At 42.3% G+C, this 27,685-nt stretch overlaps 1 protein-coding gene across 2 annotated transcripts in view; it reads left to right on the top strand.

The window, feature by feature from the left end:
• Nucleotides 1–27,685, top strand: part of SPRED2 (sprouty related EVH1 domain containing 2) — a 119,897-nt gene that overhangs the window by 68,472 nt on the left and 23,740 nt on the right. For both annotated transcript variants that reach the window (XM_082746692.1, XM_082746693.1), the window contains one exon: nt 20,523–20,700. In XM_082746692.1, the coding sequence (XP_082602818.1) occupies nt 20,523–20,700 (178 nt within the window). The remainder of the gene's footprint in view (nt 1–20,522; nt 20,701–27,685) is intronic.

Here is a 27,685-nt window from a genome sequence, read left to right on the forward strand (position 1 = left end):
TCAAATTTACCTATTTACATTCAGAAATTCAGATAATAGGGAAAAGCAGCATGAAGAGAGTTTGTTTTGTTTCTCTTCTGTAGATTAAGAGGTACACTTTTATTAGAATGGCCAGTTTGTTTTTGAAGACAGGACCATCTCCAAATTTCATTAATTTTGCATTCTATAAATGAAAGCCACCTGTTATGCTGTAACATGCTAATTATGGTAGAGGACAATAATGAAGAAGAACAGTATTTGAAATATGTGGGGGTTTTGCTAAGAATTTTCCTGCCCACATCTGTAGTGCTTATTTTTATATGTGTATGTGTATACATGCATATATAGTGCATATTTAATAATAGCATTTGGTGGTATTAAAAAATACTTCAGATTCAAAGTAAGCCTTTTTATTCCTTCTCATTAACTTTTTTTTTTTTTTAAGTTGTAGAAGAAAGGCTGCTTTAAAAATGTTGGCTTGAACTAAAGCCTGAATTTGTGATTCTCTAATAGATGAGGTTCTCTTGCTGGTTTGGTGGGCACCATTGGTTCAAGTTTCTCTTGGTCAAAAGTTACCAGAAAAATCATGGGACCTAAATATATGAACTAAAGACAGAATAGCTCATTTGCTCTGATTTCACTGGAATCTTGGGTTCCACTTTATCATTTTTTCCCTTTAATACCTCCAGAAAGTGGTTACAGGCAGGTGTATAAAAACGTTTGGTCTAAAATTCTCGGTGAATTGGCATTGTCTTGCTTTCCCTGTGCTCTGCGTGGTTGAGACTCAAGTCCTGTCCAGATCATTTTAGGGCAGTGCAGATTTCATTCAGCTTTGGTTTTTTTACCCACTCAGAGCTCCTTGATGACTGTGATTTGGCGATGACTGTGATTTGGCAATGACAGTCACCCCTAGGCTTGTGGCCGCCGCTCTCGGAAGCTCTCAGAGGCCCCTGTGCTGTTGAGCACCATGTGCTGTTGGTCCCGAGTGACCACATGGTTTTCAGATCCTTCTTTCCCTTTTGAGGGAAAAGGAATACAGAGCCATGGGCCGGTACCAAGGATATCGTTATCGTTCAACTTAGAAGTGATCAGTAGGTATTGAGTGAGATGCAGCCTGTGTTCAGAGCTATGTGCTGGATGGTGGTAAATTAAAAAATGCTTGTTATGTGGGCCCAGCCCTGTTCTTGCTCTCATTCCCTCTTCAGTGGGGATTCATCGTTACTGGTGGTAGATTCCTCCCGGGTTTTCTTTTATTCATAGATTTACTGGAGTCTATAATCTGGAGCCACTAATTGCTCTGTGTAGAAGCACCTTTTAGCTATTCCCTCTTGGTTCTTCGGAATCTAACACTTCTTGGATGGCTATCGAGAAAGAACTGCCCTACTAAAAAAAATACCTTTAATAGTTTTGGAGGCCATGTTTTTGAAGCCAAGTGGACTGACAACCTCAGACGAAGGATTGATTGATTGGTTGATTTTCCTCCTTGAGGAGAGTGGCAGTCGGGGAGAGCATTTGAATCCTCAAAACTTAGAGCATTGAGATTTTATTGAATTGGAGCAGATTAGTATACATCAAGGACATTTTTTCCTTATCTTTGAGAGTTGAAGATTCCTGCCCACTTCAGCATCTATTAAAATTATACTTTAGGGGTGCCTGGGTGGCTCAGTGGGTTAAAGCCTCTGCCTTTGGCTCAGGTCATGATCCCAAGGTCCTGGGATCAAGCCCCTCCTTGGGGCTCTCTGCTCTGCAGAGAGCCTGCTTCCCTTCCTCTCTCACTGCCCGCCTCTCTGCCTACTTGTGATCTCTCTCTGTCAAATAAATAAAATCTTAAAAAAATAAATAAATAAATAAATAAAATTATACTTTAATGACTCAAAGCTATACTGAATTCAGGAACCAATTAATAAAAACATTGTTTGTTTATTTAAAATCACCATAGACTAGGGCACCTGGCTGGCTCAGTCAGAAGAGCCTGGGACCCTTAATATCAGTGACATGAGTTTGAGCCCCATATTGGGTGTAGAGATTACTAAAAATACGTAAATACATAAATAAAATCGCTATAGATAATCGGCATTTTAAAAACACTTACTTGTGGGGCGCCTGGGTGGCTCAGTGGGTTAAGCCGCTGCCTTCGGCTCAGGTCATGATCTCAGGGTCCTGGGATCGAGTCCCGCATCGAGCTCTCTGCTCAGCAGGGAGCCTGCTTCCCTCTCTCTCTCTCTCTACCTGCCTCTCCAACTACTTGTGATTTCTCTCTGTCAAATAAATAAATAAAATCTTAAAAAAAAAAAAACACTTACTTGTGTTTAGAGACATCTGTTTCGTGAGTTTATAATGTTTCATGCTGTACAGGTGGATGATCTGTATGACTGGCAATAACTGTAGCCCCCAAGGGGAGAGCTGGGCCTGTCCATTTCCTCTTGTCTACTTCCCACTGTTCTGCAGTTAAACTGTCCTCCTTATGCCTGAGGTTATAGGGAGGACATCCTGCCTACATAGTGGGTGGGATTAATAGTACTTGTAGGTAGATCTTACGTCATTATCTGGAAATAACAGCTTTCTTGTTGTAGCTCAAAAATGCCAGAGACAAGCACAGAGCAGCCTTCTTAGTACATAAACCCTACTCTTAAGGACGCTTAAATGGGGTGGGACAATTATGGAAGCCATACCCCTTCCCAGTCAGATTCTTAATCGCCGACATTTCTTTGTAATTAATGATCACCATAGAGAAAGTGAATGCTTGAGAATGAGACTGGCACTTCAGCCCTTCCTGAAAGAGCATTTGGCTTACATGACAACTCTACCTTCCTTGCCTCACACTCTAGGAGCAGCATGGGGAGTTAGCTACGTCGTCTTCATAGCGCTTAGTATGCAAGAAACTGCAACAAGATACTATCTCTTTGCAGATTTCAACCCAAGAGGTGACTTTCAGTTTTCAGTGCTAATTCATGCTGTTGCAAAGATTTTTCACATTGGAGATGTCCAGCCTGGGTTTGGGTTTTTTTTTTTTTTGTGGTTTTCTTTTAAACACATGTGCCTTGTACCCATCCAGTGAAAGAGAGGGGTTGCCTGCCCTTGCTCTAGCCCCACGAGGCCTGCTGTTTGACTGGGCCTCTTGAATTCCATGAAATGGAGCGCAGACAGCATGTGTCATAAAGGCTGCTTGGGAAGGGTGAAGAGCAAAATTAGTGCCTGTGGGTGGGCATGTGTTCTCATCACATCGCCAAAGAACTGCAGTGTGCAAAATCTGGCAGGAACTTGTTCCAAAGAAAAATAAAACAGCCCCTTTTTTCCTGCTTTGAGAAATATTAAAAAACATCACTAACCCTCATGTTGAAGAAATGGAACTGTTAGAAAATCTTTGTGATTGTGTGCGTGTGTTTTAATAATCTTAGAAGGTTAGTAAAAAGGGACTAATCATAAATATTTTTTAGGGATTCTGTAACTTTTGTAAACATCATAAGCCTTCTATTCAAATATAATCAGTTAAGGATGAGGGAGGGGAATTTGTTAGAGCTAACAATTAGGGAAAAGTCCATTATATTTAACTTTCTTCTGTCCTTTGATGTGATTTTGTAAGAAGAACTGTTTTTATCTCAGTAAAACCAATTACAAAGGAAACGTTTGTGTTTTTCATATATGTGATTTGCCTTGTATCCAAAAGAACAAAGCATAGGCCACATTTACATTTATATTTGAGGCACAAGATCTTCCTTTTATAGTTACTTTGTGAAGGTCTTGCAAATTTGTTCTTAGTTCCTCATAGTGTAGAAGAATATTTCATAGCTTAAAGGCTGCTCATGATGTATATTTTGCACAATGGACATATGTTGACTTGATAATGGAGGGGGGATTTTGTTGATTTTGTTTTGTTTTAAAGATTTTATTTTTCAATAATCTCTATACCCAACATGGGGCACGCTTACAACCCTGATATCAAGAGTCTCGTTTTGGGGTGCCTGGGTAGCTCAGTGGGTTAAAGCCTCTGCCTTTGGCTCAGGTCATGATCCCAGGGTCCTAGGATCGAGCCCCGCATCGGGCTACCTGTTCAGCGGGGAGCCTGCTTCCTCCTCTCTCTCTGCTTCCCTCTCTGCCTACTTGTGATCTCTGTCAAATAAACAAATTAAAAAATCTTTTTAAAAAAAAGAGAGAGAGAGAGAGAGTCTTGTTTTGTACTGACTGAGCCAGCCAGGTGCCCCTGGTCGTTTTGTTTTTTTTTTTAAAGATTTTTGGCGTTGAGGGGGAGTTATTTATTTATTTGACAGACAGAGATCACAAGTAGGCAGAGAGAGAAGAGGAAAAAGGCTCCTTGCTGAGCAGAGAACCTGATTCAGGGCTCGATCCCAGAACCCTGGGATCATGACCCAAGCCGAAGACAGAGGCTTCAACCCACTGAGCCACCCAGGCACCCCTTGTTTTATTTTGTTTTTTTAAGTGCCAATGTTTCTTTCTTTCTTTTTTTTTTTTTTTTTAAAGATTTTATTTATTTATCAGAGGGGGGGGGGAGAGCGAGCACAGGCAGACAGAATGGCAGGCAGAGGCAGAGGGAGAAGCAGGCTCCTGCTGAGCAAGGAGCCCGATGTGGGACTCGATCCCAGGATGCTGGGATCATGACCTGAGCCGAAGGCAGCTGCGTTATTAACCAACTGAGCCACGCAGGCGTCCCCCAATGTTTATTTCTTAAAGACTACGGAAACTTCCTTAGCCAAAGCCCAAATTTCTTCATCTGGGATCCTTTTTTTTTTTATTTTTTTATTTGACAGAGATCACAAGTAGGCAAAGGGAGAGAGGGAAGCAAGGCTCCCCGCTGAGCAGAGAACCCGATGCAGGGCTCAATCCCAGATCCCTGGGATCACCACCCGAGCAGACAGCAGAGGCCTTAACCCACTGAGCTACCCAGGCGCCCCTGGGATCCTTCTTGAGTCAGTTTATTTCAAGTATCCTCTTTTGTTTTTCAAATTTGTTGTTTTGTTTTGTTTTTAATTAATTATGGCCAGATAAATAGGAAAAATAGACTATCTTGGCCATTTTTTAGTATGTGATACATTTGTGTTCATTATACATTGTTGTACAACTGATCTTCAGAACTTCATCTTGCAAAACTAAAACTATAGCTATTAAACAACTCTCCATTTCCCCCTCATCTTAGACCTTCACTGTCGCCATTCTACTTCTGTTTGTATGAATTGGACTACTTTAAAAAGTGGAATCACACAGTATTTGAAATTTGTGACTGGCTTATTTCACTTAGTATAATGTCCTCACAGTTCAACTATATCATAGCAAATGACAGGATTTCTCTCTTTTTTTTAATCTGAAAAATTCTGTCTGTATATATACTACATTTTCTTTATCCACTCTTCCCTTGATAGATATTTAGGTTGCTTTTGCCTCTTGGCTGTTGTGAGTAATGCTGCAGTGATAGATGTGAAATTAATTGCCTTTTGAGACAGGAATTGATTTTCAAGAATTGTTAATCTTCTATATGCAAACACATCAGAAAAAGTGTCATTGTGTCATGTCACTTTATGTTTACCCAGCCTTTTCAGTCCACACACGAGTTTCCGTATGCCAGGTTACTCGCTGTGGGAAATTGCTGGGTAGGTGGCAATTTTTGGTCTGGGATAGTGTAGCCACAGTGCCTGCAGGGATTGTGACTTTCCTAGAGGTGACTTTAGTCTTGGGAAGTGGCACAAGCACACTGGTGAATGAAATGAGCCATGGGGAGTTCCTCTTCAATGATGTGAAGACAGGGGGCCCTTTTCTTCCTTCCAGTATTAAATGGCAGCCAACAGTGACAGCATGACTTCAAGGTAGTGTAATTACATCTGTTTGGCCTCCAGACTGCCACCGTGTCAGTGAAGCTTTCTGGGTGGTTGGCTGTGGCCTCTCGGTTGCCCTGCCTCAAGCAGTGGTCGTTAGCTGCCACTGAATGCGTGACCTACCACCTGCTTGGGCTCCCTGGGGCAAGCACGTCTGTGATGGTCAGCAAAGCCTCCAGAGGTCTCAGTCACCTGTGAAGGTCATGAGTCTCCAAATGAAACTACTTCAGTCCTTCCACAAGCTGGGAGACTTTGCCATGTGGGGATAGCCCTAGAGTTCCCTGGAAGTTCGTTTTGAAGTGAAACCAGAATGAATACTCTCCCATAGATGAAATAATATTCTAAGAATATTGTGTAAAACTGTGAGCCAGAGTAGTGGCAAGTTGGCCTGCACATTCTCCTTACTGCCGTGTTCTCTTCCGGCAGGAGAGTAACTTCCTAGAAGCACATGTGCTGAGTGGATGACTGTTTTGTCATAATTCGGAAGGAAATTGCCCTTGTAGGTCAAATCCTGTCTCTGTTGTGGTGAAGGACTAGTCAAGAATCTGCTGCAGGGGGATTATCCTGTGAGGCCGAAGCTAGTTTTGTCCTTCTTGATTGTTCACCAACAATCACGGCCACCGGCCACCATAGAGGGAAAGAACAGATTCCTCAGTGACACTTAATTTGGAACTCCTACTAAACTATAGCACTGAAGCTGATAGCGATGTTAAAATTGTGTTTTCCTCAGTTCTTGTGAGTTTGGTTCCCCTAAGTAGGCCTGCTTTTTGGTTTGTGTGTTTGCTGTTTAGGTGAAAAGATTTCTCAGCCTAACTAGCAGGTGACCATCCAGTTGGCCCTTTTTAGGTCAAAGTCCAGGGGTCCCAGATGAAACCTAGATCAGAAGTTTAGGGATTCCTCCTTGCTTACCCCTTTACCCCCACCCCACATCAGAGGGGAACACTCTTAGCCAGAGCTGAGTGAGTAGGACTGGGTGTTCCCACTGCAGGTGGGCCTCAAGGCTTCTGTTAAGGAGACTTGGTGAGCTGTCAAAACCATTTGGGAATATAACTGTGATTCAGGTATTTTAGGGCTTGATTAGGCTTTCGTGGAGTGGAATCCTGATGCTCAGCATTTCATGTTTTGTTTTTTCCTGTGGGAAAAATACATTCCAGTTTCAAAAAACTGATTTACAAGAAAACTTGTAGACCAGAATGTCATTGGTGACATCGAAGGAGCCTGAACCTGTTTGGAGTTGCTGTAAACAAAGGTCTATAGTGTATGTCTCTCCCCATTTTGAAGTAAGGTGGTTGCTTCCTTACCTTTTCCTAACTTTTTTTTTTTTTCCTTTCTCTCTGAAGGTAATGAAAAGCTGGTATTGGAGTGTTGCTCTTGAGTCAGTTGATTAAAGCACATAGGATGAACTATTCTCCTCTTTGCCTGCATTTGGTCTATAGATGTGTCTTAGAGATTCGCTTCCATGTGGCTAAAGGGAATCTTACATTTGTGGCCGGGTAAACCCAGCTAGATGGCTACATTGTGACTGTTTGATTCAAAGATCTTAAGAAACTTATTAAAACTCAATTTTCATTGTTTTCTTGTTTTTTAGAAATGCTTTGATAGACTTGTTTTGCTCCTCAGAACCTTAAAATTGCATAATGATACTTGTACCAAGAGAACAGACCTGTTAGTTTGTTGTGGCTTCGGGTCTTTGTAGTTTCTAGGGTTTTATTTTCTCCCCCAAGTCAAAATGTTTTCAGTTGCATTTTACTGCTGCAAGTTTTCTCATCTGCTTTTGTAGAGTATTTGGGTGGCTTAAGTTTGCTAAGCCCTCTGGCACAGCTGAAGGACTTTAAGCCCCCCCCCCCTTTTTCTTTTTTACACAAAATTAAAAGAGGGACCAAAGTTGAAAAGGGACCTCAAAGGTCACTGTAAAACCCCTTGTTTTACATACGAAGAAGCTGAGTCGGGGGTGTCTCAGCCAAGAGGAAGGAGGAGAAGTGCAGTAGAGGTCATGTCTGCTGACTTAGGAAACTAGCTGTACTACCTGATCTGAGAGTGAAGATTGCCTCTACTGCTGGAAGGGTTGAGTAGGGCTTCCCGACCCCTCCCCCTAGCTCTGCCATTTTGTTCACGTGGCTCTTGGTGCTACCTCCTCATTTCTCCTTACAAGTCCTTTGACATTCAGTTGCCTATACTTTAAACTTGAAGAGACCGATGAGAATAATTTATATCCTCTCGATCACCTAGGTTAAATATGGGAAACATGAGCTACAACATAGGAACCTTTAAAAAAAAAAAAAATGGGGTAGGGGTGTGGTCTGTTTACCAATCTTAGTCTTTTATCTGCCTCTAATGCCAGTGACCTAGAACAATTCCCTTCTCCTGTCTGGACTACAGATTTTCTAAGCAAGGGGTCTAGAGTAGATGGTTTCTACAATTTTTTTTTCTGACATAGAAATGTATATCTAGGGGCACCTGGGTGGCTCAGTGGGTCAAAGCCTCTGCCTTCGGCTTAGGTCATGATCCCAGTGTCCTGGGATGGAGCCCTACATCAGGCTCTCTGCTCAGCGGGGAGCCTGCTTCCTCCTCTCTCTCTCTCTCTCTCTCTCTCTCTCTGCCTGCCTCAGCCTACTTGTGATGTCTCTCTGTGTCAAATAAATAAATAAGAAATGTATATCTAACTAGTTTGTGTGGCCCTTCACTAGTCCTGATTGGAGTCCTAAACTCCACCTGCAGGCCCCACCTCTATCCCGATCTCTACCTGAGAAAGGAAGAGGTCCAGAATTCTTCAGTGAGAACAGATGCCTTGCAAGTGCTTTGTTTTGTTTCTTTGTGTGTTAAGCTTTTCATCTCTGTTGAAGGAGATGGCAGAAACCTGGAGGAAAGGGAACAAATGAATTGGTGATTCCTGCCATCTGAAAGGCTTCGGTGTCTACTAGGTGGGTCGGGAACAAAAGCGCGGAGGCTCTTAAAATCTAGTCAACCTGTTGCCGGCTCAACATGTGGACTTACTTTCTTCTTTGTGGGTCTTCGTGTGAGAGTAAGTTTTATTAAGGACTGGTTCGTAAAGGATTTTGTAGATTTAGAATTTCGTATTAACATAGTTTGGTAAAGTAATTTCCTGACCTTTTCACCATGGTTTGCTTTACGGTGGACAGTGGGAGAGTGGCGGGTTAAAAATGGGAAATGTGACCTGGACTGCTTGAGAAGCTGACTTTTTAGTACCATTATCAGCATCTTCTAGGTTTAGTGTTGATCTCCATTTAGAATCATGTAGCTCTATAAGTTTTCTCTCTCATCTTCTTTATGGAAGTCTTCAGTTACTGAGAAAAGTTGAAAGAAGTATACAGTCAACACTCACTAGCTCCTGTCTCCAACTACCATTTTACTGTTTCTGCTTTATCGCCCGGGTGTCTGTGTGTCCATCCCACTCTCCATCCAGGACACCAGGTTATGTTTATGCATTTCAAAGTCGGTGCAGATATTAGTGCTTTTTTTTTTTTTTTAAGATTTTATTTATTTAACAGAGAGAGAGATCACAAGTAGGCAGGGAGGCAGGCAGAGAGAAGGGGGACGCAGGCTCCCCGCTGAGCAGAGAGAGCATGATGAGGGGCTCGATCCCAGGACCCTGAGATCATGACCTGAGCCAAAGGCAGAGGCTTAACCCACTGAGCCACCCAGGTGCCCCTATATTAGTTTTCTCCCTAAAAACATCTCAGCATGTGGGATCATCAGGTACTCTCTCCCTTTGTTTTCTCCAATTCAGTGAGAAAGAAAGCAACGATCTTCTGAGAAAGTCAGACTTGGAAGTTCAAGGGCTGCAATTTAAAGACCTGAATTGGAGATTATTAACTTTAAACAGCTCCCTTTGCCATTTGTGTTTTGAAGTACCAGTTTTTCTATTACATGTATACTTTAATGTGGTGAGAGTTAATTTTCTTTAGTAATCTAACATTTCCATTAGCTGGTCTTTGGGGGTTTAAATGTGGATCGTAAATACCATTTTTGGAAGGTGTGTAAAACAGAGGGAAAGTCAAAGAAAATTATTGCTTTCGGAGTAAAAAGTAGGAGAAGAAGAAAGGGTTCTTCAGGGGTGGGTTATTTTGTTTGTTTTAAGTTGGTAATCCTTTGATCTTGATTAATTATGAACTCCAGGCTCAGCAAAGCAGCCGACAATAAAAGCAAAATCATAAACCTGGATTCAGACTTCGGCCTCTCTCCTCCCAGGACTCCCTCACCCCCACTTCCCACTGTGGGATCACCCTGCAGCTCAGCCCTTCAGAACAGAACCATTCCAGTCTGTGAGAAGTAGACTCATTCTCTTTCAGTTTGAATAAAATTTTTTTTTTTTTTTTTTAAAGCAGTTTAGCCATGTCCAAGTTGTCCTGCTCTGGTGATTTTTGACAAAAGCTCAGAAATCTTCAATAGATGCCTTGAATGTTAATAAACTATTGTGATAAAAATCTTACCCTCATTTACTAAAATGGTTTGTCCATGCCTAAAATTCCCATGTTAATGCTGAGAGAATCTGTGCAGAATATGGGGGATAGAATTAACATTAAAATAAAACACACGTGTATACATGTATATGTTTATCTTGTTTCTTCAATAACTAGCTATGGCAGATACGATTCCTTTCCTAGGCATACACATTAAAGGGACTAGGAGCGGAGGCAGACTGCTGATGTGTCCAGTTGGGTTTGGAAGCCTTGTTTGGTATAGATTTGCCTTGAAAGCAAGAGTCTGAATGTGAGTTACCCCCTTGTGCTAGTGTAATCATCACATGTGACACGGCAGAGAATCACTCGATGCTGGGTTTTACAAAAGCTTTTCCAAAAAATTTTTATAACTTTGTTGAATGCAATGGAATTATAATCTTTTAAAAATTTAAAAATCGTATTATACTTTACATTTTTGTTGTTGGAGTTTAATTTCCTGGAAACCTGTGTTTTAAGACTCAGAACTTAAAATGTATTTCACAGCCTGCTATTAAGGTAATTAATTATCCACTGTATAGACACTTGACAGGTAAGGATACAGAGGTCCCAAGTGGTTGACCAGGAATCCCAGCTAGGATTTAATGGCTCATGCCCAGGGATCTCCAGTTCCCTAATTTCCCCCAGGGTGGAAATTAGGATTTCTGCTATTAGTAGGGATTAGAGCAAATAGTTTTCAAATTCCAAGAAAAATGATTACTTTCTTCACTGATTATTTATCCCCCCTTTCCCCCAATAAACTACCAGACCTGTCCTGCCCCATTGCTTCAGGCTTGACCTTAGGAGGGCCTTTCTTCTAGCTGTATGCATTACTCACCTCAAGAGGGACTTGCTCAGAAAAGTTATGTTGACATAGGGAGAGTTGCCAAAGAGCCATTTAAAAAAATCTGTCTTGGATACAACTTCTAAAATTGCCTTTTCGGGTGCTGAAGTTAAGATTTAATTCAAACACTTCACTGTCCCAGCTTAAAACAGCCCGTATTATGATTTTAGATTGCCTATTAGCAGAACAGCCCACATGCCTTATCTTTTTTTTTTTTTAAGAGATTTTATTTATTTATTTGACAGAGAGATCACAAGTAGCCAGAGCAGCAGGCAGAGAGAGTGGAGGAAGCAGGCTCCCTGCTGAGCAGAGAGCCTGATGCGTAGCTTAATCCCAGGACCCTGAGATCATGATCTGAGCTGAAAGCAGAGGCTTAACTCATTGAGCCACCCAGGTACCCCCCCCATGCCTTATCTTAATCATGTCCCTGTTGTCAGCGACTCCTCATCACGGATATTAGATACTTTATATTCTTGTGGCTACTGAATTTAAATGTTGGTAGGAAAAGTCTTGTTGTTAAAAAAAAAAAAAGTAACAGCACTGTGTCCAAGACATGTGATATATTACATAAATAAAATCAAAAGATCTCTACAGAAGTTAAAAAAAAAAAAAACCTGAGAGCAGTAGAAGTAGAATCCAGCTGAAATACTCTTTTCTCTTGTGGAGAATTCATGCGTGTCCGAGCTACAGGCAATAAAAGTCAGAGGTGAAATGAAAAAAATTTCATTTTGAGCACAGTACAGTGGAGTGAGTTTAATATAACTCTGTAAACCTTGCCGAGAAGGAAACTCCAATAATTGCCAGCACGCCCACACACCGCTGTGGGCATCCCCACCTTGTGTTCACCGACCCCAAAGGTTTGCCCCTAGAATCAGGGCTCTCACTGAGGTGGGGGAGCAGAGGCTCAGACAGTCTTGGCCGGCTGTCATGTCACTGGCCCGGCAAAACTGTCCACAGTGCTCCCAGGCTGCAAGGATGTCAGAGGACCCCTGAGGGCCTCTGGTATTTCCTCAACTATTTCCTCAAAGGCCTCGTTAAACCACTGTAAAGCTTGTGAGTCTGATGTCCAGGCTTGATCTTTGTTCCTTTTTGTCTTTGCTTCATTTCCTTTTCTTGGCCATTAAGGGTCACAGGACACAGCAGCCAAGAAAGAGGGAGCAGAGCAGTGAGTGGCACAATGTCTGGTACCCTCCATTTGGCCAGCCCTGCAGAACATCCATGCCTGAGGACATGCCCAGGGCAGGTGCCTTGGCCCCATGCGAGAGAGAATGTGCCAGAATGTTCAGTGCACGTGCTGCTGTGGCTCTTAGGTCCGGAAGGTGTAAATTAGCACTTGAGACTAGAAAGCGTGTCTGTTTCCAGTACACTGTAACTTGAAGATATTATAGAGGCATGTAGCAAGCCAAATCGGCCCTCTGTCTTAAATAAGGTATGGGTCTTTATTTTGAATCATAGAATCACAAGCTTATAAACTATGAGTTGGTGATAGTTTTTCTAGAGGAATATTTTTTTTAAGATTTTTTATTTATTCATTTTACAGAGAGAGATCACAAGTAGACTGAGAGGCAGGCAGAGAGAGAGAGAGAAGCAGGCTCCCTGCTGAGCAGAGAGCCCGATGCGGGACTCAATCCCAGGACCCTGGGATCATGACCTGAGCCGAAGGCAGCAGCTTAACCCACTGAGCCACTCAGGCGCCCTAGAGGAATATTTTTGTATTAAGATATCAATAGGAAAATAAAAACAGTAATGGCCGTATCTAATTGACTTGTGAGGTTTGGTTTTAAAATTACTAAATGTAATAATCCTTCCTATCTCAGAAACCCAGTCTTGTTGGCAGTGTCCTTCACAATAAATGGAGAAAGCAGCCCTTTCTATTATGTGCCATAGAAAATGGTGTGTGGGTGAGTGGGTCTATTTATATGCCTCAGTGTAGCTAGGTAGCATAACAACAAAGATGCTGGGTTTATATGTGGCATTTGAGGATGAGAATGGACATCCCCTGGATGAGGGGAGGACTCGGACATGTGGAGGGCTCTAGTGACCTCGCAGTACAGCAGAACACACTGGCTTATGTGCAAGATAGAACTGAGGATTCCTAAGACATTTTCTCATACCCTCACTCATGGATTCTGAGCCCAGCACACAATAAAAGGGGAACCTATTCACACCCCTCTGGGGCTCCCACAGGACCCCAGGCTTTGAGCTTTATTGGTTCCTGGATGAAGTCATTGTAAGACAAGTACCCCCTAACTCCACAATCACCTTTTGGGTGCCATGTGTATGTATTGGGTTCCATTCCTGGAAACTCACTACATGCCATTTTTAAAGTACCTAAGTTGACCTTGAAGATAGAGCCTAGAACAGCTCTGTTGTAACCGTCTGGGGGGAATTACTCTGCCGAGACGAAGTGAGCTGGGGTGTCTCAGAAAAGCAGCAACACAACGAAGATTTCCTCTCTCAGTACATCCAGGCATGCACAGACGGCTTTGACACCATGAGTTCAAAGTCATGGTGCTAGTACCTATTCAAGTACATGGATTCTTATACTAGCGGATACTGGGGTAGGGCAGTCCCCAGTATGACTCTCCATCAAGTGTACTGCATGGCTGATTTCACAGATGTTCAGTAACTGTAGGGAAGGCTCTTTCTTACGTGATCTTAGCCTACTTCTCAGCTTCCCCAACTCCAGTATCCTGCAAACCAGTTCTCTTTAGGAAGCAAACAGTTAAGATTCAGAAAATTTCCTTCTATGCTTCATAGTGCCTGCTTACCAGCATTTGAGAGGAAAGCTGGTGCCTTTTGCCAGATCCAGCATCTTCAGTGGGCTTTTCTTGCCACTGTTTTCTATTTTATGATGGCCTAACTACACACTAGACATTTTGTGGGCAGAGCCAGTGTCCTACCATTAGAGGCTGGTACAGAGCCGAAAATCATGGTACCACCATGCATAGAACCACATCATGTAGAAAACTCCCTTGCCTACAGTTTTGGAGTACAGTTATTTTTAAGACCAGAGCAGTCCACTTTTAAAAAAGTAAGTAGTTGAGGGGCGCCTGGGTGGCTCAATGGTTTAAAGCCTCTGCCTTCGGCTCGAGTCATGATCCCAGGGTCCTGGGATTGAGCCCCGCATTGGGCTCTCTGCTCAGCGGGGAGCCTGCTTCCTTCTCTCTCTCTGCCTGCCTCTCTGCCTACTTGTGATCTCTGTCAAATAAGTGAATAACATCTTTAAAAAAAAAAATTAAGTAGTTGATACTTAACAAAATAACCACTCATGGAACGACCACCTGCTTAAATAGAATCTGACCATTGTCTGGCTTCAGCACACATGCCATACTTTGTATCCATGTATCATCAATGGAATCAAAGAGACCTTGTCAGTCTATAGGCACAAGGATGACTGGGGGTGGGTTGTGGGATGTGACAACAGTAAAGGTGAGCCCGTGTTATATTTGGGCTCAGCTGGTGGCTGTGCCCAGTGGAAGAGGGAACCTAAGAGGCCAGATCTTGGCTAATCCCTCTCAGGTTCTGGTGAAGCACAGAAGGGTGGAAAAGAGAGCAGGAAGGAAGGAAGCAGTGATGTTTCGTAAAATGGAGAGATACAGGAGCCTTGTAATTAGATGAGGGGGCCAGGAAGTTTGTGTGGGGGGAGTAAAAGTTCCAGTCTCCATCCCCAGAGCCAAGGGGCTAAGGGCAGGAGCACAGGACCAGTTCACAGATGGCAGATGGAATTATTTTCCTCTACAGGTGTGCCTGAAATGGAGGCTCAAACCAGGTCTTTATAAATCCGACTTGTGTTGGTAATTGCTGAAGGTCCGTTTGGGATTTTCTTCTGTTGGCGAGGCCCTGACAGCCTCCCTGCAACTCTGGTCTCTGCAAGCTGGAAAGGGCCCAAAGGCCTGGAAACACACTCCTTAGAGGCCAGGGGAGCTGGTCTTTATAGGACCTGTTTTGTCATAAAATCAGACGTTCAGCAAAAATAATGATGGCTGCAACTTACCAAACTTCTCCCTATTAAGCACTTGACCTCTGATGTAGCTTTTAACCCTCAGGACGTTCCAGCAGGGTTAGTCCTCTGTCTGTGTCTAGATCCTCTATCTGTGACTTCTGCAGATGAGGACATCTGAAGCTCCACAAGAAGATTCTTCAGCTACTGGGTCAGGGCGCTGCCGAACCTGTCCAGCTTTGAATGACACTTCCAGACGGTGCTGCCTCATCACTATTTCCTACAGTCCCTTTGTTTACCTTGTTTACTTCTGTAATGTGGTCCAGACAGGGCCTGCTTTGAATCTGGAAGAGAGCTTAGAACGTAAAAGCCAAAGATCCAAACCCTGCCGTGCTCCTTTGAAATCAGTATCCCCAAATAAGAATCTGGTTTTGAAATTGTTCTTACCCTGCCTCCCTGTCCTGCCCTAGGATGTCCCCTCCCTCTTTTGCACATTCACTGATTCACTGATTACAGATAAGCCCCCATGTTCGGAATGCAAAGCTTTTTCCTTAAAGAAGCCACATTTCAGTGGCAGAGCTCCAGTTGGCTTCACAGAAGCCTCTTTTGCTCATAATGCACTGAAAGGATAGGATATATTTGGGGGGTGGTAGTCAGATCCCATATGTAACGACACTGAGTCTTTGGGGCAGTTTAGCTCCAGCTCAGACACTAGAACTCCGTCCGGTTGGTGTTTGGATCTACACGTGGAACTTCACCGGGTCCTTGACGAGTTATACCGGGTTAGCACTTGCCGCTTCCAGAAGCATTTTTTAAAGTTTTGTTATTTTTGACAGTAATAGCATTTTTTGAATTTCTTCTGAAGCGTACCAGCACCATTTTCTTTGCGCAGATGAAAAAACTAATCTGCCCTTGCCCTTCCTGTCCCATCCTCCCCCAAACAAACCCAACATCTGGCTTAAACATGTTGTTTAATTCTTTCCAGAAAGAGACAGAGGGAAGGTGGGAAGGGAGGTTTGCTCCCGTATACCTTTTTGGGTATACCTTTTTGGTTGTCGAGTTCACTGTCGTTTCTGTTCTGGGTGGGGTGACGTGCCTGAGTAACATAAATACACCACAGATAGGAAGCAGTTGGCCTCTGGCCATGCAGCTGGATTGGCCAGACAGCCTTCACAGTTCTCAGTGCAACACTTTATCCCCCTGCCTGGTATCAAATAGCCAGATGCCTCAGTAAATGCTGGCTTGTTGGGGTTGTGGCCAGACAAGGTGGGGCGGGGGGTTCTGTTCCCCCAGCCCCCAACACACACACCCCATCACAGAGGAGTCAGCGCTCTTGGGAAGGGGCATAGGAGGAATTAGGGCAAGAAAGAGGATGTGGCAGACTGCAAGCAAAGACCAAAATTAGCAGCCCCTGTAGTCTAGAAGCCAAGGGGTGGGGTATTTTTTTTTTAAATGCCAATGTCTAAATACCTTTTGGAAGTACGTTTATGGCACCAACATAAGTCATGCAAACTTCCCTTTTTCATGTCTGCTTACTCCCCTCAAAGGAGGGGAGAACAGCAGACAACTGCAGCACATAAAAAGTAAAAAGCACGTTCTAACAAGAGTTGTGTAGTTTCAGTTACTCACCTTGGCCATTTCCTATGGGGATGAACCCTTCATACACTCACAGAAGATCTGAGAAAGCTGAGTGTTTCATAGTGGAGAGTTACAAATCCCGGGGACCCTTAGATTTTCTGTAATGAATGGGATGTGGTGAGGGTTGGGGGGGTATATTCTCAACTTGTTTGTATGTAACTGATGTAAATAAATGTTACCAAATGTTCCTAAACTCTGTGATCTAAAGGAATATGGGTTTGAATCATGAGATGAGTGGATTAATGATAGAAACCATGTGATTATTACATTTAGTTTTCTTATTAATGAAATCTTTATCCTATGTCAACTACGCTCTTGTGGCTTATAAGCAAATGATTATTGAATGCTTTATTTTTTCTCAGATTTAGTTAGCTACAAATAACTTTTTTAAAATCTTTCTATAAATTTCATGCATGTAACCCATTCATTCCATAGCCTACCATATATAAAACAGTGCTGTAGGTTCTAGGGATGTAGCAGTGAACAAAAAGGGCAAAGGCCCTGGTTCTGTGGAGTTTACAATCTAGTTGGGCAAAGTAGGCAAACAAATAGGGCAAATGTTGTTTTAGTAGCATGTAGAAAGATAAAGAAGGATGAAAAGATAAGATTTAAGAGGATTGGCAGGTACTACTTTATGTAAAGTGGACAGAGTCTTCTCTGATGAATTAACCTTGGGAAGAGACCTGAAGGAAATAAAGAAATGAGCTGTTAAGTGTGGAGGAAGGAGGAGGGGATAGCAAGTGCAAAGGTCCTGAGGTCATAGTGTGCTTGATGTGGAGGACAGGGGCAATGGGACTGACGTAGAATGAGTAAGGAGGAGAATGATAAGTGCTTGGGTTTCATTTTTACTCAGAGTAACATAGGAAGCTCATTGGATGGCTTGTTTGAGTAGAATCATAATCTGACTCCCCTTTCTATTTTCTTAGAAAGTTGGGCGAGTGTGGAAGTAGGAAGTCCAGTTAGGAGGCGGTTGCAGTAGTCTGAGAGGTGATGGCAGCTAGGATCAGGGCAGTGACAAGAGAGGTGGTAAAAAGTGGATTCTGGCTATATTTTGAAGGGAGAACCAGTTGGATAAAAGAGGTATTGAGAATTAAGAGTTCATTCTGAAACATGCTATTGAGATGCCTACCAGAAACCTAAGGAGAGAAATCACATAGGCAGTTGATTTTATGGATCTGAACCTTAGGGAAAGGGTCTGGGTAGACATGTGAATTTGGGCACTGTTAGCACCTAGAAGAATTTTAAGTGGCGTCGTTGACCCCAGCTTGGGTTATGGATGGTTTAGCCATAGTTAAGGGAGGAGAGGCAGAGAGAACTGCTACAGAGTCATAGGCATGCTAGTGGGCACGGGTGCAAGGTCCCTTCTGACTTTCCGATCTTCCCAGGGAAATTAAAGCAAACTCATCCATCACTTGAGAGGGACAGGGTAGGTGGACCCATGAAATAATCCTCTTGGGAACAGATCAGGGAAATGGAGCAGCCTGTGCCCACTTGAGATCAATGACTTTAAAATTAGACCTATGGGGCGCCTGGGTGGCTCAGTGGGTTAAGCCTCTGTCTTCGGCTCAGGTCATGATCCCAGGGTGCTGGGATCAAGCCCCGCATCAGGCTCTCTGCTCAGCAGGGAGCTTGCTTCCTCCTCTCTCTCTGCCTGCCTCTCTGCCTACTTGTGATCTCTCTGTCCAATAAATAAATTAAAACCTTTAAAAAAATAAAAATAAAAAATAAAACTAGACCTATGAACAAAGTCCTGCTCAACAGCCTGGGCAGGGCATGAAGTTAAGGAGGTGGTAGAATTCCACCAGGGTTGGGGTTTCACCGGGTGTTAGAGTGGAGAAAAAGAGGGCAGCGTGTTATGTTTTTGTACAAAAACGTGTTGAGTCGACTATGGAACCTGAGTAGTGAATCAAGTGAGAACATGAAGGGGAGAGGGGAGGGGGGTCAGAGTGATAGATGGTTGGTCCCAGTGGGGTGAAGACTTGGAGGAATGTGGAGGGAGTGAGCTGCAAAGATGGGAAGTGGCAGCTGGAGAGCAAGCTGTGTAAAATTGAGGTTAAAGAGGTGGTACAGATATCGGTAATGACAAGGTCATGGGTATGACCTAGGCCAGGATGCCTAAGGTTGGATGTAAGACAAGGGCATTGGGGAAGAGTTCCAGAAACTGAGAGGCCAAGGAGTTGTACAGATCATTTGTGTGTATAAGCAGATTACCAAGAATCACAGCAGGGATCATTGTAAGAGATGGAGGACAGTGGGCCCATTTGCCACTGTCTTCCAGGAATGAGGGAAGGGCTGCATCCCAGAGGTCTGTAGTAGGTTGAAGAGGAGGGTGGTGGCGGCATGTTCAGACTTGGGAAGCCGGAGAAACCAGAGAGGGCTGCAGGAGAGAGGCAGCGGCCCGGTGTCAATGGGCCCCGGAAGCCCAGCCCCAGAGCACATTTCTATGTGGGCTCAGAAAGTGAAAGAAACTTCTGGGAGGGCCCTGGAGCAGTCAAAATCATTGAGACAGAAAGCAGAAGGGTGATTGCAGGGCCTGGGCCGAGGGGAGAGCGGTGACGGGGTTTAGTGTTTCACGGTATGGAGTTGTGACATAAGAATATGGAAAAAAAAAAAGTCCTGGAGATGGATGGTGGGGAGAGTTGAAGAGCCGTGGCCGCGTACTTCATGGCAAAGAATTGTACAGTTAAAATGGTATGTGTTACTACGTATTTTACTGTTTTCAAAATGAAAGGAATGATCTGAAGAAGGGATGTGGAAATAAGAGGGAGCGGGTGGGGTTGGGTAGTAGATACTGAGCCACAGGGAGTCGTGGGAAATCCGGGTGAGTGCTGTGAGCAGGGGTGGAGGGCAGAAGGGCGGTGTCTAAATGATCTCTGGTGGACTGGAGATGGCAGTGGCCAGGCTCTGGCTGGCGTTGGGGGTAGGGGGGTGGTGTCTTCCCTGAGTCCCAAGGAAAGGGGGAGTGTCTGTGTTACTCTACATCTTTGTTTCTCTAGAATCTGGCACAGTGCCTGGCATGTAGAAGATGTGAATATATGTTTGAATGAGATAAAAATGAATTCTGTCCAAAGAAAGAAAACAGCAAATGAGAATTTAAATGGCCTTGCTGAAAAACCCAAATACGTTTCCCCAAAAGCGATGAAGAATGAAAAGAACTAGAGTTGGTCTCTGGAGAAGAAAGAGGATTTTTGGCAAATGTGCAAGAGAACTTATTGCGAAATTGAAGTTTACACTGGAAAAAATAAAATCATAAACAGAAGGCTGCACATGTGTAAAGGGTATTAGAACTGAAATCTTTTCCCACCTAGACACACGATTGCATGGTGAATTTGCAATTTGGAAAGGAATTATCCTGTTCTTGTGCTAAGTCAGAAGATGATTAGCTTTATAAAATGTTAAGCCTAAGTCATTCATTGTAAACTAAGTTTTTAAGGGTTGAAACTATAATATCCTCTTAAGTTCATAGGTTTGTCTTTCTTACTTGGTGATAATAAATTGCGGCAATTAGCTCATTCGTTTTGTTGTTAAAACTTATATCCAGAAACTAGAGTGTTAATGCTTATATACATCTCCAGAGACTCACAAATATTTTTAAATTACTGGGTGTCTTTTTAAAAATATACTTTCACAGTATATTTAGTTTAAGTGTTTTTTGTCAAAACACCCCCCTCCCCCAGATTTGAGAAAGACCACATTTTAAGGCTGCTACCAGGCATTGATTTTTCTTTTGACGAGTCCAGAACAGTACCGGCTGATATTCATCTTGTATTGGGAAACGTGTCCTGCAGCTACCAGACCATTGTCATGCCCCGCTCTTCTTGTTGTTGTCGTTTTAGTGACAGCTATATTGTGCGTGTCAAGGCTGTGGTTATGACCAGAGATGACTCCAGCGGGGGATGGTTCCCACAGGAAGGAGGCGGGATCAGTCGCGTGGGGGTCTGTAAGGTCATGCACCCCGAAGGCAATGGACGAAGCGGCTTTCTCATCCATGGTGAACGCCAGAAGGACAAACTGGTAATAGCAGACACGCAACACATGGTTAAATCCGCGACAACTGATTTCTTTATTGTTTCATCGCAAGCCCTCTTCTCATAGGTTTGGTGGTGGTGGTGGTGGTGGTGGTGGTGGTGGTGGTTTTTCCCTCCCCTTATTTCTCTGACTTCAAACTGTTGTGAAAGCTTCAGAAGTTAGACCTCTGGAGCTGATGCCACATGCAGAACATCACCCTGGCTTTCCAACGAAGGCACTTCTACCACACACCAGACACCGCAGGTGCTTCGAAGTTGTGTGTTTGGCTGTCTTGTTGGCGTCTTTGCTTAACTGAGCTGTCTTTCTGTCCCTGTAACAAGATCTTCAAAACAAAAGTGTTTTCTTTGTTATGAATCACACAATAGTGAGCTGTGAGGTCGGGCTTATTTTTTTAATAATGTAGGGTTTGTTCATGAAGTATCCCATCAAGGTTTGGATGGTTAAAAAGTCAAATGCAAAGGCAGAATGTCACCAGACATATGGTTACTTTTAACTACTCTTCATCTAAAAGGTAGTGTAGCTTTTCTTTCAGACACTAATGAAAAGAAAACCTGTTTGGAAAAAGTAGTGGTATCACTCATCTATAATAATTGTGCATGCTTATTACATATGTATTTTGGAGATTGGAGCATTTGTAGTTCATAACCTACAGTTCCATGAAGGACCTTGGATGTCCAATTCTGAGTTAGGAAGGAATCTATGATACGGAGGAAAATTGAATGTTCCAACCTGTTTTTAATTAGTGGCCTTGAACCTGGAAGAACATTGCTCCTATCTGCCCTATTTGATCATGAAGTGTATACTCAAAAGCCATCTGTTGCTTCAGAATGTGCAGGATCATATGGGGTCTCAACAGAGAATATACAGAGACACCACAGGGAATGTCAGTGTTACATTTGAGATCCTAACAGCGAGTGTTTCTGTTGAGTTTTATGAGTTAAATGTACAAATTTAATCTTCTTTTGCAACCACTTCTTACTGTTTAAAAAAAGTTACCAAACAGATAAGACAGAACAATTTATAAATGTTATATATAGATTAACAGAAATGCTATTTTCACACTTGATTCATTTCGAAAAATGCAGTGAATGAAAGTTTAAAGGGAATACATTGCTCATTTTAAGAAGGGTGCCCATTCAGGAAATTCCCTACATATTAGTCCAATAATTAAAACATTCTTATTTACAAGATAATCACAATACAGGCAGTGTAACCACACTACCAATAAAAAGTAAAATAACTACCATTCATCTGATGTCTGCCATGCACTAAATAGAGTGCTAACCCTTACGGTAGCCTGTGTAATTATAACTGAAAAAAAAATGAAGATTCAGAAAGACTCCTTGTTCTCAGTGACCCTTCTTGAGGGCCTGGAACTAGTATTTGATACCCTGTCACTCTGACCCTAAAACTGAGCCAAAGTCACATGTGTGCAACTGCCCTTAGTCCTTTGGTGTAGTTTTTTCCCACAGGTGTGTAGTTTTATTTTCCATAGCGCCAAGGGTATGTATTTTTCTTTTTCCATAGCGCCCAATCGGAGCTTGTCAACAATGTTGCATCTCATTTGCTTTGCCTTAACATTCTCATAAGAAATTTTCCCAATTGCTGGTATCAGGTTGATGTAACATTGTTTACTTGATCTCTTTAGGGTTATTTATAAATATTAAGGTACTTTCCCACCCTCCCCCACCACCTCATATGACTACTTACATTTTTCACACTTACTATTTTCTTGTAAGAATTTAGGGGATCAAATTTTTATGACTTTGGATTCTTACACAAAGAACTGCTACCAGTATGTATGAGAATCTCCTTTAACACATGGGGGGGGTCATATATTTAAGTCTCTACCAATTTGACAGAGTAACAATGGTATCATGTTATTGAGTACTTAATGGTATCATTGTTTTTCTGTTTGTTAAGCAGCTATAACTGAATTATCTGTCAGTGTCCTTTGCTTATTTATTTGTTGGGGGCCTTATTTTTCTCCTTGCTATGTGTGCCCTCTTATATAAGAAAGATATTAATCTTCATCTGCCTTATTTACTGTAAATACCCTTAAAATTTGTTGCTTACCTTTTTATTTTAGTGTTATTTTTCTAGCAAAAATTTTGATAGAATTTTTTTCACTTGTTCACTTTTTATTTTTATTATTACTTTTGTGTTAGCAGATTATCTTGCCTGAGCAGTTAAATCTTTTTAGATCTCTTTTTTTCTTGGTATTTTCATGGTCTGTCGTAGACTATGTCAACCTAACATTGCCTTTAGATTCTCTCATCCAGCCCCTTCATTTTAGAAATACATTTATATACTTGTATCTTACCATGGACTTGTACATAATAATTGTAAACTTTTACCATTTTGGTCAGGGCCCTTTATGTAAAGAACCTCAGCTAAATTCCTGTAACATTCTGAAGGAGGAAGATACTTGTATCTCCACTTCGCAGTGGGGAAACTCCTTGCTCCAAGACGTGATCCATTTCCTCCATCTAGGCACGTGGTCAGTAGCAGAGCCAGCATTGGAAACCATTTCACTGTGAGGCCAAAACTTGGTCCCCCCACTCTAACTCTGCCAGGTAATAGGGCAGTACTGGTTGTGGACGAGCTTCTGTTATTTGTTGCTATTGCACAAGGATTATGTGCCTCATCCTCTCTTAACCACCCCCCATACCCCATCATGTTTCTCAGTCACCCCGTTTCTCTTCCTGTCCCCTCTATGTTCTGTGACTCTACACTTCTAGACTTTTATATGCCCTCGAACTGAAATCACACACCCATATACCCATTTGTGCTTCCCCATCTCTCCACCCCTCACACTCTGGGAAATTCTAGACTCTTCTTCTTGGTGGTACTTAACCCCAATCCCCTCTGCCTTGTCCCACAATACACATACACACACCGTTTGGGGATGCTGTGACTGCTCCTTGGGCCTCCAAGCTTTCATAACACAGCACTCCTGCCCCACTGGAGGGTATGGACCCTCGTAGGGAGCCTGCGGGTGGGGTAGGTTGTTGAAGGACCCCCTCTCGCAAGTGGTGGAATGGTGAGGAGAGGGTGGAGGTCATTTTTGGATGGGTGGTATCAGAGTTCCTAGTATTCCAATTAGGACAAGAAATGCTTTTTCTGATAGAAAACTAGTGTTATCACTAGTTTCTCCAGTGTAGTACAGTTCCAGAATTTAGCACATTGGTTCTTGTTATTATTTGAATTGTATGTTGAAGCCTATGAATAGAGTTACCATTGTTTCCATGGGAAAAATCTGTTCCAGACATTCAATCAGAAATTGTTATTTAGATTTTTTTTTTTAAGTTGGGGACGATGAAGTTTTCCTGAGAAATTATATGTAAATGTAAAATGTCTGAGTTGAATCATTTTAGATAAACTAGAGACGTTTACTCCTTAAATCCCATGAGAAACCACCCTACGAAGATGAACCCCATCCTGTAAAAGGTTGGTCATTCCTTGTGTTGTACATGAGCAGGTCTGTGAGGTCTGTGAGCGTACGTGCCCACTTGTGGGAGTTCCAACAGCTAACGCTCTTTGAACGGCAATTTGGCAGGGCATTCATTTTAAGTGTACATACTTCTTAACTTGTCGGTTTCATATTTAAACCCCATCCTGTAGTGATAGACTTGCACACAAAGATTTAAAGAAAGCAGTGGTTCTTAAACATTTTTGGTCTCAGGATTCCTTTACACTCAAAAAATGTATTGAGGATTGGAAAAGGCTTTTTCGTTTTGTGAGTTATAGCTACTTATTTTTACCATATTAGAAATTAAAACTGAAATTTAAAAAATTATTTATGACAAGTCACCGTATGATATTTTCCCGAACAAAAATAATTGGAGAAAATAGAACCATTGCTTTATATTTAGCGAATCTCTTTAATATCTGGCTTAATAGAAAAATAACTGGATTCTAATATCTCCTCCTGCTTTCAAGCTGTTGCAGTTTGGTGTTTTGGTTGAAGTATATGGGGAGAATCCAGCTTCACACAGAGAAGTAGTTCAAAAGGGGAGAAAAATATTAATAGACTTTTCAGGTAATTGTAGATGTACTTGGATACCCCACCAAAACTCAGCTTGTAGTAGTTTCTGAAATGTGTGATCCAAATCCACATGAATGAACTTTTCATACCCTGTTAACGTTAAATCTGCTGGCTTATCTTTCACCTTGAGTGGACCTTTTACTCATTCCTAATTTTTTTTAACATCATGTCATTTGAAAAAGAATTGTTTACTGAGTTCAGCAGATCTTGGAAACATTGATACATTTAATCCTGCAGTGTCAAAAAAAGTCACATTTCATAACCTCACCACTAATATCATTAGAAAAGTTAAGTATTGGGAAGCTATCCAAAATTCTGATTTCACTGGAAAGTTCAGATTTTATTATTGGCAGCAAATACCTCCAGTTGTTTTCTTTGAACTGACAGGCTTGCTGTGTTCATTTTCAAGAAAGTATTTGCCAAATTCTGGGTCCGAATAACCATAGTCCATCTGCTGGTGGTTTTTTCAAGTGAGCCTGGTGATCTGTGGAAAAGGCAGTCCATTCAAGTCACAACTGAAACAATTGAACGAGTACTTTTCCTTGAGACAGTCGTCATTCTTCCATATGCAGCAGAAGTGGACGGGCTGTGAGAAGTGCCCCTCCCTCTCCATCTGTGCATTTGACATTTGACATTTGACATGCACTATGACATCTCTTCATATACTTAAGCCAGAGCAACGTAGGACAGTAGATTGAAGGCAAAAGCAGATAGGAAAGTCCCGTTATATGCACATTCCACTGCAGCACATGGGATTAAAGCTCTGTGTTTAAGGGGCAAGACTTAATACTTGTTAACTGCTTCATCAAGGACAGTCTGACATAAAACTGGCCTCTTCCATGTGGCCTATGTGGCAGTGACGAAACCAGTGATTTGTGTAGACATTGGTGCCGCTGCACTGCCTCTGTATGTGAACGGCACACAGAACCAAGGTTTTCCTGGCTGTGCCTTCTGCACCCTCATCAGAAATGGCAACACAAGGAAAAGGCAAAAACTGCCTATGTGATCATAGTTTGTTTTGTTTTGTTTTTTTAAGATTTTATTTGTTCATTTGAGAGAGAGCAAGAGTGAATGAGAGAAAACGAGTGAGAGAGGAGAGGCAGAGGGAGGAGACTGACTCCCCATGGAACAGGGAGGGAGCCAGACCCAGGGCTCAATCCCAGGATCCCGAGATCATGACCTGAGCCAAAGGCAGCTGCCTAACCGACAGGCACCCCTATGTGAAAATTGTTTTGCCACCCTGGATCCCCTGAAGTGAGGAGGGAGTAAGTGGGAGGGCTCCCAAGAGCTCGCAAAACAAAATTTGAGTACACGTATAAAGATGTTCATTGCAGCACTGTCTCTAAAAGCGACTGATCAGAAATCACCTGAACGCCCCTCAGTGCGGAAAATGGCTGAGTAATTCTAACGTATCTGTACTGAACCGTGAAATCAAACTTCTTCTTTTCCTGTATCTGTCTCTAAGATGTGTTCTCAAGGAAAATAAAAGGCAAGTTGCAGAGCCAGTTATAGATGTGGCCACATTTAAAAACACTCACACAGAAGCTTAGGTGTGTATATAAGGAAGCCGCAGGAAGGGACCTGGCTCTGTGTCCCCCATCCTGACAGCAGCGGACTCTAGAAGTGGAGAAGCATTGAGAGTGGGGAAGGACAGGGGAGCCAGAGTGAATCCTTCATGTATTTGTGTACATTTACTTAAATCTTTGAAAATATGCATTTCTGGTATGGATTCTTTTAAAGCTTCCAATGAGAACATTTAATGACCCTTTTTTCTCCCCATGCATTTCATTTAAAAAGATAATCTGTTTAAAGCCTTTCTCAAGGTTTAAGTTAAGCCAGACTTCACTAGAGGGTTTATACCTGTGAAGATGAAAACACCTGAACTTTCTCATTGTTGTCATTAAACCTAGATACGTAGTGATCTTATTTTAACAGGACATAAAGAGATGGTACTGAGCCCTTTTCCCTCACTTATTTTAGGTAGCTGAGCTTTTCTAAGAATTTTATAACTTCTCTAAGAAAACTTGCCACTGTGAGAATCTTAAATGTGGAAAACATCAACCAAAGACTAATTTTTTTCCATCCTAAAAACATGGAGAGGGACACCTGATGGTTCAGTCCGTAGTACACGAGACTCTTGATCTCGGGGTCATGAGTTCAAGCCCCTACGTTGGAGCAAAGTTGACTTTCAAAAAATATGGAGAAACTGGAAGTCTTTGTTTTTATAATTAGTTTATTCTGAGGCTTTGAATTGAGACTATTAAATTCTAAAATAGATAACATTTGTTAGTTAAAGCCTTGGTTATTTGGATTTCCCCAATTTGGAATGGGGCTGGGCTGACATTTAATCATTGCACTATTCTTAGAGAAAAGTGGCCATAATAAGCAATTTAATCATAAATAGAACTGTGCGAGGGGACCGTTGTCTTCTTTCAATACAACGGGATAAAGTGAACTGCTGTGGACTCCATTTGATATACCAATGTGACTAGTGCACTCTGTTTATTAAGTCAGAGACCAGTTATTAGGCAGCACGTAATTTCTGTTTGCTTAGATGCATTCTTGAAACTTCTGTGCATTTAAAGTTCTCTGATTTGAACTTACACTGATTTAGGCAGGGCTTTACTCTTGCCCTTCGCTTAATCTAAAATTAATAAGATCTTATTTTGTTAAATGTGGAGCTTTGCCAGAACAAGGTGGAAGCTATTAAAACTTAGCAGAATGATCTTGGTATAGCTAATGAAGCCATAGGAATGAATATGGTCGCTATTTTGGAGATTTTTATGAATAAAGAATGACGTCTACATTCACATGAGGGCAGTGCTGCTTTGATGGTATAATTTTAGGTCCTGGTATCTTTGTCACCAACAGCACTGTGCTGGCCATACTGTTATTTTGTAATGTATCTTGGTCTTCTGCAGC

This window comes from Mustela nivalis, assembly GCF_964662115.1.
Source record: "Mustela nivalis genome assembly, chromosome: 8".
Classification (NCBI taxonomy): domain Eukaryota; kingdom Metazoa; phylum Chordata; class Mammalia; order Carnivora; family Mustelidae; genus Mustela; species Mustela nivalis.